The 22,075-nt window shown below is 32.7% G+C and overlaps 1 protein-coding gene across 2 annotated transcripts; it reads right to left on the minus strand.

Annotated features, from left to right (window-relative positions):
- Nucleotides 1-555: 555 nt before the first annotated feature.
- Nucleotides 556-20,358, minus strand: LOC142333164 (peptide deformylase, mitochondrial-like). Of its 2 annotated transcripts, XM_075380110.1 has the most exons (6): nucleotides 20,196-20,355; nucleotides 18,382-18,583; nucleotides 13,396-13,565; nucleotides 10,396-10,560; nucleotides 5,884-6,004; nucleotides 556-853 (listed from the first exon to the last, which is right to left on the minus strand). In XM_075380110.1, the coding sequence occupies exons 2-6, from the start codon at nucleotides 18,386-18,388 to the stop codon at nucleotides 624-626; spliced, it is 693 nt and encodes a 230-aa protein (XP_075236225.1). In that variant the 5' UTR covers nucleotides 18,389-18,583; nucleotides 20,196-20,355; the 3' UTR covers nucleotides 556-623. The 2 variants fall into 2 exon arrangements, with proteins under 2 accessions (XP_075236225.1, XP_075236224.1); XM_075380109.1 differs by lacking the exon at nucleotides 18,382-18,583 and having other exon boundaries at nucleotides 20,196-20,358.
- Between the last annotated feature and the right edge of the window lie 1,717 nt (nucleotides 20,359-22,075).

A 22,075-nucleotide genomic window follows, 5' to 3' on the forward strand; every position in this document is an offset into this window, starting at 1 on the left:
CACGTAATCCATACAAAAATCACATGCTTGACATCATCAAGGGCATCACAATACAGACACAAGTCATCTTTTCTGTGCTCCCTGGTGTACAGAAACAACCTGAAATAGCCATTACCCGATAGAAACTTAGTAAGGAGGTTAACCTCTCCCAATTCCCTGCTAACCCAAAGCATGACGCATTTAATTAGCCTTTATGTCCATCTTCCTTTGTCAGTATCATCTCATCTGGATTGCCACCTGTCTAGGTGAACAATGTAATACAACACCCTATCCCCCACGGTAACAGTCATCCCTTAACTGTGCCAGTAAGTCTATGGGCAGCGTACTGGCAATAATGAATGCTACCACTGGGGAGACAGTTCTGTAGCCTGAGCAGACTCGCAGACATCTTTCTCTGGACCCACTTACGGATTAGTCTATTATACTCTATTCAGGGCTCTTAACCAGGCAGGTGCCCCGTATAGCAAAGTCAAGATCATGGCATATTGACTTTTTAAACTGCTTTATCTTAAAATATCAATAGATCATTCAAGAAGTAAAAAAGTAAAACCTCAATTTTAACTGAAATTCATTATATTACTATAATATAATTAAATTATAAAGGTATTACAAAATACAATTATTTATTTAACAGGGGGATGTAAAAAACTTTCCCACCACTTAGTGGGTGCAAATGTAACAAAAACTTTTCCAGAATATTTATTTATCTGGGCCCAAGAAGAACACTGTAAAGTTTTTGGTACCATTAAATCCACATATAATTTTCCATTTAAATGATCCATCTCATGTTGAATTATTCTTGCTGTCCAACCGGTGGCACTTAATGAATTTTCTTTTCCTTTTTCATCCAAACCTGTTAACATGACAAAAATATAAAGATTTTATAAAAATCGATTATATTTGTGACTATTACATAGCACAATAAAGCTATGCTTATCATTGTTTGGAATGATAAAGGTAGAATTTCCTAAGGAAAACAGCAAATTATGAGGAGTACACTTGGGCTTGAAAACAAAGAAGTCAATTTTAATGGAGTTACATCAACAATTGACAAAAGAGAAGCCCATTTTACAGATAGCAGAATGTTTTTGTTTTCTTATTTAGAAAGAGAATCTCATATGACAAAAACTACTGCAAAAACAAATTAAGATTTCTTTCACTTAAAACTAGTTATATTAAATAAACAGTAATATTTTATAAAAAAAAGTACTGATTTTGTTCTTTATTTTTATAAACTTTAGTTTTTTATCTTATTCTTTTAATTTGTTTTGAGTTGAAATAAACCAATCAATTGACTGAATTATAAACATAACGAGTGTTTCAAAAAGAATACAACCCCTTTGTAACATTTGCAGCCACTTTTCATAATGGTAGTTCAGTAATGTTTGAAATCTCACTTTCAACTTTAGCCTTCGTTAAGTGTACGAGAATTGTTTTTAAATACTACACTTATTAAATACCCCCAAAGGAAAAAGTCTACGGGTGTAAGATATGGGGATCTTGGAAGCCACAATCCTTTTGATATTAAAAGATGGCCAAACAATTCCTGTAACACATCCAGCATTTCATTAGCAGTATAACACATTGCTTTATCCTGCTGGAAATAAAATTCTCATTCATGTATATCTAACATGGCAATAAACTGTTAGATTGCAACAAACCACATCGTCTACAGATTTATTAAAAAATAAAGGCCCTATTACACGATGCCAAGAGATTGGACACCAAACACCAATTTTATGCGAGTGTATTGGTAGTTTGTAAAAAACGTGAGGATTTTCAGCACTCCATATTTGGCAGTTTTGGCTGATAATGTAACCATTCGAGTGAAACTGTGCCTTGTCACTGAAATAAACATGATTCAAAATTTCAATACTGTTGTCATCAACAAGAGAATGAAACCGATGTCAATACTGTAATGTTTTCCGCAGTCTACTTCTTTCAGTTCTTGAATGACACTGATGTGATAAGAATGTAGTTGTAATTTTTTAGTAACCCTGAAAGCTGTAGATAAAAAAACTCAGCATGTGAAGATAACTTTTTGTGCAATTTTCTGGGTGAGCAAGTCAAACATTCTTTCACATCCTCCAGAACTTCTAATGTTAACAGTGATGGTCGACTTGTGCTTTTCTGATCATGTACACTCCAGTCTCCTAAAAATTATTAATCAAACGTGACATTGTCGACTTATTAGTAACTGAAGAATTGGAATAAAATTTACCTATGCGTGAATTCTACCATCTTAGGGTTGCGTCTTTTTTGAAACACCCATTAGTAAACACAGCATTATTTTATCATTCTAAAATATGACTAAAGCTAATATTAATAAGGAACTGTGGTAAACAAACAGTTTAGCTGTACTGTACATTACAAACAAATTCCAGGCTATTATCTTCTTGTAAGCTAATTTATCATCATACTCATTTATTTGAAGAATGTAGTGCAACAACAAAGGTCATAAAGATGAAATTCCTTCATTAATTGCAACTGTATTAAATGTTTTTCTCAGACTGCCTTTACCAGCAGACACTTGCAAAGACGTAAATATTTTCTGAGCCCAATAATAGGTGCATTCTGAGATTTCATTCTATTTTTAATTTTAATTAATGCATTCTAAATCCTAGAACAGAAATTAGTTTCTTTCTTTATTGTTACAATGTACAAGGGTCGTTTGTAAAGATCACGGCCTGATAAAGAAAACACAAGGTTATTCAGAAATTTTTGTTTTATTCTCAACATAACTATGACTTGCATTTTCATACATTTAAATTACTTAAACTTAATTGATTTTTACGTATCAACTATACAATAATTCAAACTGGAAATGGTCTTCAAAAAATACCTTAAATGGAAGTATGGATATAAAGAAATGTGTGTATTAACTATATGAACCTTCCCCTCCTTTTTTTTTTTTGTCTTCAGTCATTTGACTGGTTTGATGCAGCTCTCCAAGATTCCCTATCTAGTGCTAGTCGTTTCATTTCAGTATACCCTCTACATCCTACATCCCCAACAATTTGTTTTACATACTCCAAACGTGGCCTGCCTACACAATTTTTCCCTTCTACCTGTCCTTCCAATATTAAAGAGACTATTCCAGGATGCCTTAGTATGTGGCCTATAAGTCTGTTTCTTCTTTTAACTATATTTTTCCAAATGCTACTTTCTTCATCTATTTGCCGCAATACCTCTTCATTTGTCACTTTATCCACCCATCTGATTTTTAACATTCTCCTATAGCACCACATTTCAAAAGCTTCTAATCTTTTCTTCTCAGATACTCCGATCGTCCAAGTTTCACTTCCATATAAAGCGACACTCCAAACATACACTTTCAAAAATCTTTTCCTGACATTTAAATTCATTTTTGATGTAAACAAATTATATTTCTTACTGAAGGCTCGTTTAGCTTGTGCTATTCGGCATTTTATATCGCTCCTGCTTCGTCCATCTTTAGTAATTTTACTTCCCAAATAACAAAATTCTTCTACCTCCATAATCTTTTCTCCTCCTATTTTCACATTCAGTGGTCCATCTTTGTTATTTCTACTACATTTCATTACTTTTGTTTTGTTCTTGTTTATTTTCATGCGATAGTTTTTGCGTAGGACTTCATCTATGCCGTTCATTGTTTCTTCTAAATCCTTTTTACTCTCGGCTAGAATTACTATATCATCAGCAAATCGTAGCATCTTTATCTTTTCACCTTGTACTGTTACTCCGAATCTAAATTGTTCTTTAACATCATTAACTGCTAGTTCCATGTAAAGATTAAAAAGTAACGGAGATAGGGAACATCCTTGTCGGACTCCCTTTCTTATTAGGGCTTCTTTCTTATGTTCTTCAATTGTTATTGTTGCTGTTTGGTTCCTGTACATGTTAGCAATTGTTCTTCTATCTCTGTATTTGAACCCTAATTTTTTTAAAATGCTGAACATTTTATTCCAGTCTACGTTATCGAAAGCCTTTTCTAGGTCTATAAACGCCAAGTATGTTGGTTTGTTTTTCTTTAATCTTCCTTCTACTATTAATCTGAGGCCTAAAATTGCTTCCCTTGTCCCTATACTTTTCCTGAAACCAAATTGGTCTTCTCCTAACACTTCTTCCACTCTCCTCTCAATTCTTCTGTATAAAATTCTAGTTAAGATTTTTGATGCATGACTAGTTAAACTAATTGTTCTGTATTCTTCACATTTATCTGCCCCTGCTTTCTTTGGTATCATAACTATAACACTTTTTTTGAAGTCTGATGGAAATTCCCCATTTTCATAAATATTACACACCAGTTTGTATAATCTATCAATCGCTTCCTCACCTGCACTGCGCAGTAATTCTACAGGTATTCCGTCTATTCCAGGAGCCTTTCTGCCATTTAAATCTTTTAATGCTCTCTTAAATTCAGATCTCAGTATTGTTTCTCCCATTTCATCCTCCTCAACTTCCTCTTCTTCCTCTATAACACCATTTCCCCTCCTAAAAAAGGCTTTAATATACACATCAGTGAGTTTTAGAAATAGTGTATATATAAATATGTTAACAAAAAATAAAGTGAATTTATTAATTCTACATACTAAATTTTTTTTACTAAGCTCGTTTTTTTACCCAAATTTTGGCAGCACTTCTGTAAAATATATATATATATATATATATATATATATATATATATCCATATTTTTAGCTGTATAAGACAAATAGTTCAAATTTGGCTGGATAATTAGGATGGATATTATTAAGAGTGGCAATTTATTTTACTTGAAAATGCCGGAATAAATTTTGCGTTAAAAATGGAATAAAGTGTAGTGAAGAGGCATAGATATTAGAGAAGGCTTTTGGTGGTGATGTTATAATAATACAAAGGGTACAAAAGTGTTGGACATCCTAACAAATCAACGGTCAATGAAAATATCAACAAAATAAGGTTTGTTATGATCAATCATAATCATCAAATCACTGTTAAAGAATTTGCTGAAGAGATGGGAATCTCTTATGACTCATGTGAAACAATTTTGACTGACCATTTGGGTACGAAAGAAGTAGCAGCAATATCTGTTCCAAACCTACTGAATTTTCATCAAAAGCCACATTGCAGAACAATTATTAACCTCAAACTATCATAACAGATGATGAAACGAGGGTGTACAGATGATATTTAAACAAAACACCCAAATCACCCCGATGAAAGCTTCTTCAAGAACCAATACTCTGAAAAACATGCAGAATACTATTGCTATTGCGTTTATTATATAAAATATTGCTATTGCATAAATTTATTATATAAAATAAATGCTATTTATTATATAAATGGTTATGCTATTGCTTTTATACTAATACTATTGCTTTTTATTACAATGGCGTTGTCCATTATGAATTCTTACCACAAGGTTGTACAGTCAACAGTATTTCTTTGCAGTTTTATATGAGACAATCCAAAGAAAATTATGGCAGATGTATACAAACAATTCTTGGACTTTGCAACAAGATAATGCTCCAGCTCAAATTTCACAGTTAATTTGTGATTATTTAGCCAAATATAACATCATACTGATGCTGCAGCCTTCATATTTTTTAGACATGACACCTGATGACTTTTTCTAGCCCCCACTGAATAAGAGAACATTAAAGCAACACCTTTTTGCAACAATGGATAAAATAAAGAAAAAAATTGCTAAGTTAAATTAAGGCAATACCAAAAAAAATAAATTTTATAAATGATATGAGAACTGGAAGTATGTGTTGCTTTTCTGGAAAAGTACATTGAAAGGGATTAACAATATTAAAGAATAAGTAAATTCGTTTTCATAAAAATTACAATTTTCTTTTTTTTATCACCTGTCATATTAATGATAAATTAAAAAATTATATTAAACAAATAATAACAGAAACCTGTAAGTAATATTCTTCTATGACGGGGTACTTCAGCAATATAACCGTGCATACTTGCACATCCTTCCTGAAATGTTTCTGTGTTAAAATCAAGTATTTTTATTTCTGGATTTATCCAAACCTAAAAAATATAAGATAAGTATAATTACTGTTAGATCATATTTAAAATTATCAATCAATATTACATAAATATTAAATCAACGAGAAAATATGTTATGTTAGTTTTCTCCTACCAGTTTTCCATCCAATACTGGGTGTGTGCAACACACAACACCAAGTATCCACCAAAAAACAACAAGTATCCACAGTCTAATATTCAAATCCATATAAAAGCAACTGCCTTTACAATAATTTGAACCTTAGAACTACCGATTTGAAAATCAGCTGATTTTATAATGAAGAGTTTAACTACTAAACCAACAACTGGTTTGGTATATACATCACAATATATGTCATATATCAAAGGAAATAAAGTAAAAAAGGGATATTTTTGTTATCATAACTAAGAGGTTGGTAACACCAAATCTTTCTCATTAAGACAACCTACTGATTTTTACCATACTCCAACATTATTTTTAAAAAATTATCTGATAATTAAGAAACCACATAAACTAGAAAGCTGAAAATTTCATGAAATGACATTTAGAAGTTCAATATTTCATAAAAATAAATAAACTACACATTTTATAAAAACTGCATGTTCACGTACCTCCTGCTACTTTAATGTAAGATGTTTAAAGAGCTCTGTTAACCTGATTCTTATATACTATTTAGTAAATATTTTAAAATAAAATAATTTTTTGAATAAAAGGTTACAAGGTTAAAAGTTACATGCATACAGAAGGAAGATGAAGGCATGTTTTCATATAGAGAAGACAGTCATGTTCCAATACATTAGATAAATATCACAAGAGAAAGAGAGAGAGAGAGAGTGAGAAACCCATAACAACGCTTAACAGTTTTAATTCATTACCTGTTAGGAGAATCATACACAACTTTAACTTGATTGAAAAAACATTACCAACTTTAGAGAAGTTAACAAAATAAATTTAAACATGATCTGGGGTGGTAAGGAGGAAAAACAAGTTTAAGGACTAATTAAATTTTTCAGATTTTAAATGGGTGAGGAAAACCAATAGTAAAAAATTTTAGCTTTATAGAGGTTATACTGCCTGAAAAAAGTACTTACCAGAAAGCTATCAATAAATTTTGCGAAGAAAAAACTGTCCAAAGGTGAAGGAGTAATCAAAATTCATAAAAGCAGAAAAAAATTGTTAGCTCAAAAACTGGCAAGCTGTAAAATAGAAATATAGAAACGAATACAAAAATAAACCTTTCTTTGAAAAATCCATGATTAAGGCACAGTTTCTTTATTTAACAGAAACATTTTTCATTTAAACAATCTTCCACTGTTGTCATTTGAAATAAACTAAAAATGGGACCACCAAAAGAACTTATATGAGGGTTATTTTTTTTTCAAGGTCCGATCGGTCACGAAATTAAAACCACACTGAAAACAAACAATTTTTTATTTGTAACAATTTTTATTACAAATTTGTAATTTTTTATTTGTAATAGCGTTACATAGTTACGCTATTTCTCTACATAGTCGCCACTCCGATTAGACATTTGTCGTAGCGTGATACCAACTTTCCAATACCCTCGTCATAGAACGAAGCTGCCTGTGTTTTCAGCCATGTTTCTACGCTGGTCTGCATTTCTTGGTGGAATTCATGGAACGTAGCATGACCATCACTACAGCCTCATACTGCGTGACTCTTCAACGTCTACGAAGAACAATTCAGAATAAATGGAGAGGAATGTTGTCATCAAGCACTGTCTTTCTCCATGAAAATGCTCAGCCGCACACTGCAGCTGTAACAAAGAAGCTCGTTTCCGTTGGGAAGTGTTTTGATCACCCAACATACAGCTCGGACTTGGCTCCATCCGATTTTCACCTCTTTGCTCACATGAAACGCTGGCTAGGAGGACAACATTTTGGTACAGACATCGAGCCTCAGACCAGCATAGAAACATGGCTGAAAACACAGGCGGCTCTGTTCTATGTCGAGGGTATTGGAAAGTTGGTACCACGCTACGACAAATGTCTAAATCGGAGTGGCGACTATGTGGAGAAATAGCGTAACTACGTAAGTACTTGTTACAAATAAGAAATTTCTTATTTTCACTTTGGTTTTAATTTAACGACCTAACGAACCTTGAAATAAAAGTAACCCTCCAAATTCTTATCATTATCAGGCACAAACTTCCAACCAATCGAATTCTTGTTTTTTAACCAGTCATAAGGTGAGAGTAATTCTTATCATTATCAGGCACGAAATTCCAACCCATCGTATTCTTTGTTTTTTAACCAATCATAAGGTGAGAGTAATTCTTATCATTATCAGGCACGAAATTCCAACCAATCGTATTCGTAGTTTTTTAACCAATCATAAGATGAGAGTACGAGGGTTATTTTTTTCAAGTTCCGATCCGTCACGGAATTAAAACCACAATGAAAATAATTTTTTTTTTATTTGTAACACGTACTTAACATAGTTACGCTATTTCTCTACATAGTTGCCACTCCGATTTAGAGATTTGTCGTAGTGTGGTACCAACATTCCAGTACCCTCGTCTTAAAACGGAGCCACCCGCGTTTTCAGCCATGTTTCTACGCTTGTCTGCAACTCGATGTCTGTGCCAAAATGTTGTCCTTCTAGCCAACGTTTCATGTCATGAAAGAGGTGAAAATCGGATGGAGCTAAGTCCGTGCTGTATGGTGGGTGATTAAACAGTTCCCAACGAAAACGCTGCAGAAGCTTCTTTGTTACAGCAGCAGTGTGCGGCCGAGGATTGTCATGGAGAATGGCAATGCCTGATGACAACATTCCTCTTAGCTTATAAGAATAAGCTGAGGAACAAGAATAAGCGGAGGATAAAACGCTAGCTAGGAGGACAACATTTTGGCACTCACATCGAGCTGCTGACCAGCGTAGAAACATGGCTGAAAACACAGTCGGCTCCGTTCTATGACGTGGGTATTGAAAAGTTGGTACCACGCTACGACAAATGTCTCAATTGAAGTGGCAACTACGTAGAGAAATAGCGTAACTATGTAAGTACTTGTTACAAATAAAACATTTTTTATTTTCTTTGTGGTTTTAATTTCGTGACCGATCGGACCTTGAAAAAAAATAACCCTCGTAATAATATATAACTGAAATTGGAATCAAAATGATCAATGCTCAGGACACCCAAAAACTTCTACCAAGGATGAAATCTTCATAAAAATTCACAATTCCATATTCAATGATTGCTCACTGAAGTTACACAAGCTGACACCAAAAACATGTCTACTTTTTACACTATGTTTTGAATATGAAAAAATTTTCCATTTGAGGTGACTGTTAACAGTGACCAAAAACAGATTACCGAACACTTTTGGAGAATGTTTTAGTTAAACATGATTTCAGTGCGTTTTCTTTACGCTTTTTCTACATATGAGGTATGTTCAGAAAAAAGGTTACACATTTTACAAAAATCAAAAAATGCATATTTATAATGAAAATTATATGACATATTACACAACTGTACCACTCAGTTCCACCATATATATCCACCATTCAGTTCCAAGCATATGGTCTGTCAGGGTATGAACTTCTGCTACCATCTCCTTCGACCATTCATACCGGGCAGCATTCTTCACCTCTTCGTCAGTTGAAAAATATTTTCCACCCATATAGTCTTTCAAAAGGGGGAGAAGAAAAAAGTCACTTAGTGCCAGGTCAGGACTATGGGAAGGATGGTTCAGAATATCCCAACCAAACTGTTGAGGAGATAGATTGTTTTGCATACTGTGTGGGTTCAAGTGTTATTATGCAACAGGCACGCTGTACATTACATGCTGGAGATCAAACGACACTAAATAATGCATGAGGACAAGTGAAACTTTGAAAAAGAGAGTGAAAATAGTTCCATCTGCAGGACAAGTCATGGTTTTTTTGGGGATCTCATGGTGTGATGGTGGTGGTTACATACTAACTGCAAAAAGGCAGGATGCTATTCAGGTACTTTTCAGGCTAAACATCCTCATCTGGTCATAAAGAAAGTGCTCTTATGCTACAATAATTATCCTGCACACATGTCTCAGGTTATTGTTGAAAAAATTCCATGACCTACACTTGAGGTGGTTCCAAGTGCACCATAATTGCTGGATTTGGTTACTTTCTTTTCCCAAATCTGAAGAAGTGGCTTGCTGCATAAGATTTACTGCAAATGATGAGGTCAACGCTGAGACAACCACTTATTTTGTAAAGTTGGAAAGCACATTATACTGAGGGTATTAAAAAATCAGAAAGTCATTGGTCTAAATGTATCAAATTGCAAGGTGACTAAATCAAAAAAAAAATCTGAAAAATCTTGTACTTTCTTTGTTAGACCAAGAACTTTCCGAACAGCCTTCGTAATAACAAAAATTAAAAATAATAAAGCATTTAACTGATAATTTACCTGAAAAGGAATCGGCTCAACTTTTAAAGCTTTTTGATTGTTATATTCAGCCACCATTTTTGATGTTAAACACATTACAAATATTCTTTTATCAATACCAATCTGTGGAGCAGAAAGTCCTTCTGATCCATATTTAAAAAGAACACTTCTCAACCTTATTATGAGCTACAAACAAATTCATAGTTAATTTTACAAAACTAATAATTTTTTAAAAATTATACAAAAAAAAATCTAATTTTAACAGTTATAATTTAACCCAGTGGCTAATTATGGCCTGAAATAATAAAGATACAGCACAGTTATAGGTTTAAAAATGTAAGTCACTCTTGTGATATCAATGAGTGACTTACATTTGTCTAACTTATATCTAACTATTTAAATGTTACATTAATTTTGAATTACTATTTTTTCAGAAACATGTACAATTTATAACCACAGTGATCAAAGTATAACACTTTGACAGTAAAAACTAAATATTAACAAAACTAAACAATTAATTTTTTATATAATCTTATTTTGCTTATTACAATTTTATTTATTATGTATGTTTTACAAAAAAAATTCTATTTACATATTAACTGGAACATCACCTGTTTAATCAAATGTGTTATATAAATAACATTTCATGTATAATTTTGAAACTTTAAAGGTATATTACAATGTTTTACTGTTCTAGAGATCAGAAAAGAGAAATATGTATGGAAATTTTATCAAAACCAAAACTCAGCAACATATAACTCAAGTAGTGTTGTGCAGTCCTACAGAGTTTCTTGTTTCTCTACTTTACAGATAACAACATATTCTCTCAATGTGCTGTATGCTGGTACCTACGACCAGAGCTTAAAATTACATTGATGGTTTGCTAGAAGAAACATACTTCTGATTGCACAACTTCTGATAATTCATAGGAAGATTGTAGGGAAATTTCTAGATGTTATATTGGTATCCCTGAAAGCCTCAACCCAAAAGTTTGTTTATCAGCAGTTGTAACCACAACGTCAGTTCTTGTATTGTTGTTGCGGTAAGTTCAGTGAGTTACTATGTTCTCGGATAAAGACAAAGGTAAGTGTGTTTTATTGATGGCCGAATTAAAATTCGTAATTTTAGTTCAACGTGCATTTAGACGTGAATTCGGAAGAGATCCACCACACAAAAATAACATAACACGTCAGTTCAAACAATTTGAAGAAACCGGATCGGTTAAGAAACAGAAATCAACTGGCAGACCAAGTATACCAGATGAAACGGTTGAACTAATTAGACGGTTGAACTAATTAGACGATCGGCAATTAGAAGTCCTGGGAAGTCCATCCCCCGTCGAAGCGTCAAATTAGGTATTCCAAAATCAACAGTTCACAAAGTTTTACATAAAAAACTGAAATTACATGCTTATAAAATCCTGATACTGCAGGAATTGAAACCCAATGATGGTGTAAAACGTTACAATTTCGCTGTTGAAATGTCGGACAAAATAAGTGAAAACGAATAATTTTTAGACGATATAATTTTTACAGACGAAGCTACATTCCATGCAAATGGAGGCGTTAACAGACACAATTCACAAATATGGCGCTCTGAAAACCCACACGCAATTATTGAGAAACAACGCGATTTGCCAAAAGTTAATGTTTCGTGTGGTGTGATGAAAAATCATGTAATAGGGCTTTTTTTCTTTGCTGAAAAAAACAATTAATGGAGTTGTGTATCTCGACATGTTAACCAGTTATTGCTTTCCTCAGCCAGATGAACTCGAAAACAACATTCATCGACTTCATTTCCAACAAGATAGTGCTCCCTCGCACTTCAATGCATCGGTCACGGACGCTTTGAACTAAAAATTTGGAGATCGATGGATAGGCCGGCAAGGACCCGTCCTTTGGCCTCCGAGGAGTCCAGACCTGAACCTTGCGATTTTTTCTTGTGGGAGTACATCAAAAGCAATGTTTATACACAAAAAATTCGCGACCTAAACCACTTAAAAAACAGGATTAATGAAGCAATGAGAACCATTAATGAAAAAATGTTAACTAATATTTGGAGAGAAGTTGAATATCGTTTGGACATTTGTCGAGCGACTAAGGGTGTACATATTGAAATTTATTAATTATGTAAAAACATGTTTGAGACGACAAATTTGAAAAATAAAAAACATAAACCGTAAGTAATTCTGTTTTAATTTAAACCATGTTCAAAACCGCACCATTTTTTTATGATAACCCTGTATTGTTGCTCCTGAAAATTGCACATTACAAAAATCGCTAAAACTTAAATACAATGCACTCAAGTAACAGAAAAACTAAACCAGATATCAACAATCCGAGAATATATGGTCACACAGAAGGTTATGCACAACATAATGCTGCCGACCGCACATCACTAAATGTCTCTGCTGGTGTATAATTAAAAATATTCTGTTATTTTCTGAAAAGACCTTGTACATTACACTTTTATTTTATTCCATTGCTACAGAGTAATTTCATGTTGCAGTTATATGTAAATTTTTGAGTACATGGTTACTCAATAGTTATCTACTCATTCTTAATTCAATTATATACAAACCATATAGTGTTTAATAAAATGGACTGAATAACTTATTGATTATTTTTTAGGGAATACAAAACAATTGACTGATATTGAATAACTTATGCAACATTTTCAATGTTTACTAGAATTAGCATTAAAAATTAATAAAAAAATACTCCTCTGGGATTTGTTTTTTGAATTTAATTTGTTACAACCTACACTCAAATACAATAAAAAATACAAATTTCTAATTATCGGTCAAGCTTCATGGCAAAGTGGTTGAATTCTGCTTTTCATCCAGAACCTGGTTCAAATCCTGATAAGGACTGACTTTTTCACATATTACAAAGTTCATCGATCATGAAGTGACTGTAATAACATGTGTTTACTGTTGCTTAAAGAATAAATAATTAATTCATTTCTAAGTCAATTTTTTCATTTCTATTTTATTGGATTAAATAATAAATAATTTATTACCTTTTTAAATTTTTCTGTATGTATTTCTCTAACATCAACGGGTTTTGCTTTACATCTTAGGACAGGATCACCAACTTGAACAATATGATCATAAGGTGGGGCATACATTTCACGTGATCCTTTAAAAAATTCTTTATAGTTTTTTGTGAACTTTCTCCAGTTCATTCTCCCTGTAATAAAAAGAAGAATTATAAATAAAACAAACCTGTAACAATTAATATCAACAGGACATTTACGAAGTAGGGCAAACATAATTATGTAACATAACTGCACACGTTATATCTTAATGTAACTAGTAAAATACACGTATCAGCTAATATTCTATTTTATGTTATTAACAAGAAAATTTGATTTCATTTATCTCATCCAGAACATTGCTGCTGATTTTAAAAGAAAATAACTTATTTTTATAAAAAATGTCATATTACTGATGATCGTAAGTCATAATAAATCAATCGATGAAACTTGACTGTCTTGTTTCCATAAATAAAATGAAACACAAATAAATATATTTCAGTAAAACCTTTATTAACAGTTATATCCTAAAGTAACCAAATCCCATGTATTACTCAAAAGCCACCGGGTTTTGACTTGCCAATTAAGACATGGTCAACGCTAAACAGAATACGAACTCAGCATGGTAGGTGCACCTATTTCCTGTATAAATGGGCTAAAACACTGACACCCTTTGCAAGTGTGGTGAAAATCAAACTGTTAAACACATCACAGAAGTATGAACTCCTGAAGATTTCCTGATGGCGACTCCAGAATCAGTATCTTATATTAATTTGTTAAATGTTTGTTTGTAATTTTTGACTGTAATTGGTGTTGTGTTTTGGTGTCACGCGCTAAATAAATAAATATCCTAAAGGACTTCAACAGAAGAATTCAACAAAATGCAGTCGAGAGACTACCACAAAACTTTTAAAAAACTTCAAAAATACAAACCCCCAAACTTACTAATGAAGGATGAAAACCTAATCTGACTCATACCAATAAAGACAATGCAAAAATCCTAGCTAAATATTTCAACAAACTCCTAAATTGCAAAGAACCAACAGAACTCTTAAACTATTATACCAGCAGCCCAGTAGCAACACCACTGTAAAACATCAAACCTCCCTCAATAAAAGAAGCCTACCAAGCACTGGACGAGAACAAGAATTACGAAGTGGCAAGAGAAGATCCACCTTTGTAGAGATTTGTACAGGAAGATCAACAAAAATCACCATTTATCAACAGTTTATCTAGATCAAAGAATTACTACCAGAACACTGGACAAAAAATCCTGTTACACAAAAAGGTGGAAAAACAGAACTTAACAGCTTAAGGGGAATTTCACTCCTAGACACAACATACAAAATTCTTTCATGAATCATCATCAATAGGATCGTTTTACAACTTGAGAAAGAACTAAGAGAATATCAGGTCTCCAGAAAATCAAAAGAAGAATTGAAAGAACCTGCATCAACAAAAAGTACCAGAAAGACAGGCAAAGGTGGATTCATGCCCAACAAAATTGTTTATAAAGAATTAGAACTGATCACTGATACCATGCATAAGAGGAGACCAGGATTCCAGGTTCAAAAACCAACAAGACAAGATGCAGATGGATCAGAGAAATAAGAGAGGATCTAAAGGAAATTGGCCTTATCAGAAGATGCAACAGACAAGATAAAATTAAATGAAAAAAACCAAGAACAAAAAGATTTGCTTCAACTCATAAGAAAGAAACTGACAAAATGAAGATTTTCAACATCAGAAAGGGGACAGAAAAGAAAATGAATCGATAAATCAATAACACTGGTCAACATGATTTTTGTCTCACAAGTACCAACAGATGTACTTAATGCAGTTTTTTATCTTGTCTTCAAATATATATTCAGAATTCCTCCATCACCCACAACTTTTTTGTTATATTAATTTTTTTAAATGTTTTAAAACATTTTTTCATCCATTTGTCCATTATCAACTAAAGGTTCCTACAGCACTGTAAATATGATGGAACCAAATGAAACTCAAAGGGCAGCATTGCTACTGTTGTGCAGGTTCAGACGTGTATAGACACATATAAATGTGATCTAGTGTAACACATATTCATCAGAACAATGCCAGTTATGAGATAATAGTGAACCAGTAAACATGTCATTGTGAGTGCTCTGTGTGTCTGAATTATGTGAATTACTGTTAAGTTTTTAGAGCTAGGATGGACTATATTGATTATTGGCTGAAAAAATGAAACTTTATTCTTCTAGGATAGTTGAATTTAATTCATAAAAAATACTACATAACATACTAGATAACTAAACCACATAAGTCACATTAAATGAAGAAAAACATCCCAGACGGGATTCTTAACTCAAATGAATTGTATGAACTGGCTCGCAGGCCACCGCTAATAGAAACTACGGAGCAGCACTACCTGGCTCAAACTAGGAACGGAACAATTACATATTTACAACTTTATTTCATTTAATTAGTCATTAAATGCCTATGTCACAAAATGCCTATGTTTGTTTAAATCATCCTTACCATTTTTATATATGTGGTGAAGTGATGTTCAAGTTCCAAAGGCAAACCTTACTCCATTAGTAAAAAACTATTATCAACATTTTTGGTGTAAATTCAAGGACCAAACAAGGGCCTGGGTTCTACATACCTGTTGTTTATTGTGTTCTAGGCTTCTTAGTGCATGGAAAAATGGCACACGCGACATGTCATTTACTACCCCTATGATTTGGAGGGAACCCAAAGATCATTCTTCTGACTGTTATTTCTGCTTAACAAACGTTAAAGGAATTACATCAAGATCAAAACATACAGTGGTGAACACTAACTTGCAATCTGCAATGAGACCAGTTCCACACTGCGAAATATTGCCCACACCAAAGCCTCCAGAAGATGTGACATAAGATGAAGAGAGCTCACAGTCTGATGGAAGTATGGAAGAAAAAGAAACTGATTCTGGTGATACAATTGTTGAACAAAGCAGTTTATCTGACTCTCATTTACTGATGCAAGAAAATCTTAACAATCTCATACGAGATTTAAAATTATCTAAAAAATAGTCTGAAATGCTTACTCCCCAGTTAAATGGATGGAATCTTTTTCAAAAGAATACAAAGACATGTACTTATAGTAATTGTCATTCTGAATTTAAAGACTATTTTTCTGAAGAAAATGGCTTAGTGTTTTTTGAAATTACATTTATTTTCTTATGAAGATTCTTTATAATGAACATAACCCAACAGAATAGTGCTTGTTCACTGATTCCTCTAGTTAGTTTAAAAGCTGTGTTTCTGCATAATGGCAATAAATTCCCATCAGTACCTGTGGCTCACTATGCTAGTATGAAAGACACATATGAAAACTTTAAATTTATATTAGAAAAGCTTCAATATTTGTGGTGATTTGAAGATAATTGAGCTTATTCTTGGTCTGCAGCTTGGTTACACAAAGTACTGTTGTTTTTTGTGTGAATGGGATAGTTAGGACAAAAAAAATAATTTCATTAGAAAAGAATGACCTAAACATGAATCACGCATTCCTGAACAGAAAAATGTGACACGCAACTCATTGTGCAATCTGAAAAATGTGTACCTACTTCCGTTACATATCAAACTAGGATTAATGAAAAATTTCATCAAAGCCATGGACAATACTCCTGGTTTCATGTACTTAAAACAGAAGTTTCCTAAAATTAATGATGCAAAAATTAAAGAAGGAATATTTGGGGGTCCACAAATACGATCTTTATTGTATGATGAAAAGTGTGACAAATTATTGAATCTACTGGAGAAAGCAGCTTGTCACGCATTCAAAAATGTTACTCAGAGGTTTTGGGAAATTGAAAGGTGGAAAATTACCTTGATATTGTCAATGATCTTATAACAAATTATAAAAATTTGGGTTGTAATATGTCCTTAAAAGTGCATCTTCTGCACTCGCACCTAGATTTCTTTTCGGAAAATCTTGGCGCAGTGAGCAATGAACCCAGGGAACACCTTCATAAGGAGATTTCAGCTATGGAAAAGAGGTATGAAGGCAAATGGAATCCTAACATGCTGGCCGATTATTGTTGGACCATCAAGAGGGATGCTCTACAGGTGATATATATCAGAAAAACATAATTTCTTCCTTTCTAAATGAGTCACTGTTTGAATATTGTTTAGTTAAGAATGCATAAAGTATTAAAATGATTGAAATTATAAATGCCTGTCTCGTGAAAACCTTGGGTGATGGGGAAAACCAATATAAAATTTGAATTCAGGAGAAAAAATACTATCAAAATCACATATCTTTCTTCCAGGGACAAAAAAAAATTCTTTTTTTTTCTCCATGGTAATTATAAAGAGGAAAATAGCAAAAGCAGTAAAACTATTTAATGAAATAAACTGAAACTGTTTGATGTTCAAGTTGGCATCCCTGACATAGAAAATATCAGCCATTATTTTTATAACTTCCTGATTATAAACAATCCATCCCATTTTTTTATAATCAATAAATTATTATTACTGTAACTTCTTTTGTTTATTTAAAAACGCCATGTCCACATGAGATGTGTACCGTGGAAGAATAGCGAGCTGTGATAAGATTTTTATTTTTTGAAGGTGTAGAATCAGCCAAAATTCAAATTTAATTTCTGTTTTTTAATTGCTGAATAACCATCGTAAAAATACACTACTGTAATAATACTGTTTCTTGTTTGCAAATTTTATTTACGCAAATTTATTTATCGTGTTCTTATTTACGTAGAGGTACCTCTGATCTTTATCTACCTATTCAAATCATTTGCATTCATTTAGAATAGACATCTTAATAAAAACCCTTTTCTTACAGGAAATTTGATTCATGGTGTAAAGTTGCTAACTGTTATGAATGCTTGTAAAGATGCAATGCATTAATCAATAACCTTAAGTTACAACATAGCCAATAATGTTGATGTAAAACAGTGAATGAAAAGACTGAAGTTGTTTTAAGTTATACCCGGCATATCATAAGTTGATTAAAATAGTTACGAGGAGTTTGAAGATAAGATTACGGTACTGAAGAATCAACAAACACCACACCACGTTCTGAAGTGATTTAACATCTTATAACTTTAAAAAGTAACTGGTATCATGAAAATAAACTTGGTTTTGACATGGCACATTGTTTAAAATTTCATTTAAATAGACAATCTTGTCCTCTGAAAAAAAAAATACAAAAAATAAATAACAAACTTTTTTCATTAAATTAATTGATTAAATGTCTATTTATAAAAGTACTTGCAAGCTCATTTTTAAATTAAATTATGTTAACAATATGCTGATTTATGTAATTTAATTTTAATGTTTATATTTTTAGTTTGTCTTACGTTAAAGTTAATCAACTGATCGACTGATTCATAATACTGTATGCACATACTCTCTCAACAGTATTCAGCTTATTCTAAAGCCATGTGAACTAGGACAGTAGTAAATGGATAATTTTGCTGTACTACACTATATTCTATATTAATAGGTTGTATAAGTTGTAGATGAACTGTCTTAGCTGTAAGGTAATTTACAAATTTAATCATTTTCAGAATTTAGAATATTTTTAAGCTGATATAGGTCAATGTCATTATGTAATAAACTGAACCGCTCTAAAACTACAGACACCTTCAAATAGTGAACATATGTTCTCGCCCATATAATGCATAATATCCAGAAGTTTCACTGTACATGAAACATGTCACCAATAGAAAATTTAAATCAAGACGGAAACAATTGTTTCAAAATTTAAAAAATACATTAAATGTTTGCAACAGATGCAAACAATCCAGGTCAACCTTCATAATCAATAACTCCTTAAAATCACTGAAAACGTTTGACACAGAACATTTCTTCACCAATCATTGAATCAACCACGTCCACTTTGCAATAATATACACAGTCACTTTGACAAATAGCCTGTTCCTAGTACAGAGGGTGTAAAAATTAGATTTTGTTGGTAATTTGTTTTTTATTTCTATGGCACCAGGTAAAACTGCCAATCTGAATTCTCTTTTTATAGTTAAGTTGATAATCTTCCTTAAAAGGTTCTCTATAGTATTTTACAGAACCAACATCAGCCACAGTAATCTATGTAGCCTCTTTTTATTCCATCAGGACTCACTTAGAACAAATATATTACTATATTAATCTGATAACTGAGCACCAGATATCTGGCCTGTGTCGTCATATTATCTGCGAGTCCATAATAAATAGCAAACACATATTCTCTTTGCACATAATCTCACTGCATAATTATTTGCTGAAGGAAATTCACTCATGCAAGCAATCATTATATTAGTATGCTAAGCCTAATTTAATTTCTGGCTTAAATTCTAAAAGTGTGATACGACTGATTTCAACTAAAGTATTTCACTAACTAAAGCAAACATACTACATCCTTAGCATATATACTGATTAATCCATTATCAGGTAACTGTAATTCAGAAATATTTAGTCTAGTTAAAATTACTTACTTTTCTTGATCATATAATGCCTTAGTAGTTTTTCACTGACTGTACAGGGATTACAAAATACAATTAAAAATATTAATATAATTCTGTAACCAATATGTTCAACAACATAAATAACTAAAGTAAATGGGAAAAAGGAAATTAACAGACGACTTTTAAATAAGCTATTCAAGCGTATGAATTCAATTTTTTGTTTTATAATTCTTCCTCTCTTAAAGAGTAAAAAAGAAGAGAAAACATAAAAATTGTTTATATTAAATGTTGATTTGATTTCTGTAAAAAAATAATCATTTTTAGTAAACAATATATTTACCTGTTATTATATCTTTCAAAATCATGTTTACAAAACAATCTTTTACGACAGCCAGTAATTAAGTTAATAAAAACGTAAAAAAGTTGTGTACTTCCATACAGAACTACAACACCGAAGAACTATCCCAACTTCCGAAAGAAATCATCTGAGAGGTTACGTTGAGCTCATAATGATGTTTCGGAGTTCATATATGAGTCAATCATTTCAGTTAAATAACGCTTTTATTCTGATCAATACATAATAATTCATTATACCAGGCGAGTCAAAAATTAATTATCTATACTTTACAATTTATTTATGGAAAGGTAAGGTTCAACATGTACAACATTTTTCTCCAAAGACACCTCCCTTGTCAGCGGTTTCCAACCTTTTATATACCTTCCAAGAAGAAGGTTATCGGTTGGTCGCGAGCCACTTTTGCACCGCTTCCTGCACATCTATGTCTGTGGAATACCTACGATCTCGTAAAGCAACCTTGAGCGGCCCAAACAGAGGAGAGTCGAGGGAGCAAGATCTGGGCTGTAGGAAGGATGTTCCAGTACCTCAACATTCAACTTAATGATGGTTTGAACGGTGTGTCAACACGTTTGAACTTGTGTTCTTCAGTAAGCTGTCTTGATACACATCGTGCACTGACTTTAAAGAAGCTGAGCTCGTCGTGGATGATTTGATGGGCAGAACTATGACTTATATTCAAAGAAGATTCTATCTCATTGATGGTAACTCACCAATTCACGAGAGCCTTCTCTGAAACTCTTGTTTTCCATGGTGGAGGTTGACGGGCGTCCTGGTCGATCTTCGCGTGTCATATCGTCCAGCCACTTTTAAAGTTCTCAATCCACGAAAAAAAAAACACTGTTACGTGAAAAAGCACTGTCCACGTATTGTGGAAAAGTCTAAATAAATTTCAACCCCTTTCCCACCCACCGACCCGAGAAATCGGATCATTGCTAGTTGTCCTCCTTGGTGCAAACTGCTAGCATAGTGGACATGTTTACACTGTAATAGCCAGCAGCCAAATGATGCGATCAGGATCAAATTTCAAACTCTCAACTTGTACAAATTCTAGGCACAGATGTGCAGAAGGCAGTACAACAACCTTGAAGGTGTGTTATGATGAAAGTGTAGATAATTTTTGAGTTGCTCTCATATATAGATCACATCAGGAGTGATTAGGTATGTTATGCCACTGATAAAAAAGGAACTGACCCTGCATTTGCCAGTGAGGAAACTGTGGTGAAATATTGATCACAGAAGCACCATAAAATATATTAAGTGTAAAATTAAACATACTGAAAATGTAGTAAAGTTCATAATAATTATTTAAGTCATAAACACATGAAAATATGTTAAAGCAGATACAGATGATTCTAAATATACTAAATGATTACAGATAATGCACAATTCAGAAGGTTTTTTTTTTACACAAATGTATGCAATCTGTTCCTTTAGAACAATGAACAGATGTGTTGAATGTCTACAATTGATTTGAAGGAGAGAAAGCCCAACATTAGTTAATTCCTCTGTATATTATTATTATTTTGGTTGGCACCCTGTAATATCCCTGGGATGATAATAAAATTAATTTTTTTGTAGCTAATAAAAAGAATTTCTTTGTGTGAAAATTGCTATGCCTGACCACAACTTGAACTCAAAACTTATGGATGAAAGGCAGAGACATTACTGCTCCATCATGCATATCGGCTGAGAATGTGTTAATGGAAATTATTTAGCTCATACTTATCTACATTTTGAAGGAAATGCAGAAAAGAAATCAACAGTGGTCCAACCCCAAAGGAATCTACGTAAGGCTGGCCAAGTCTCTCGTAAGATCATGGTCAAGCAAAAAGAATTTGCAGAGCTTAGAAGCCTTTCAGTAC

Source organism: Lycorma delicatula, chromosome 12, assembly GCF_047948215.1.
Source record: "Lycorma delicatula isolate Av1 chromosome 12, ASM4794821v1, whole genome shotgun sequence".
Taxonomy (NCBI): Eukaryota; Metazoa; Arthropoda; class Insecta; order Hemiptera; family Fulgoridae; genus Lycorma; species Lycorma delicatula.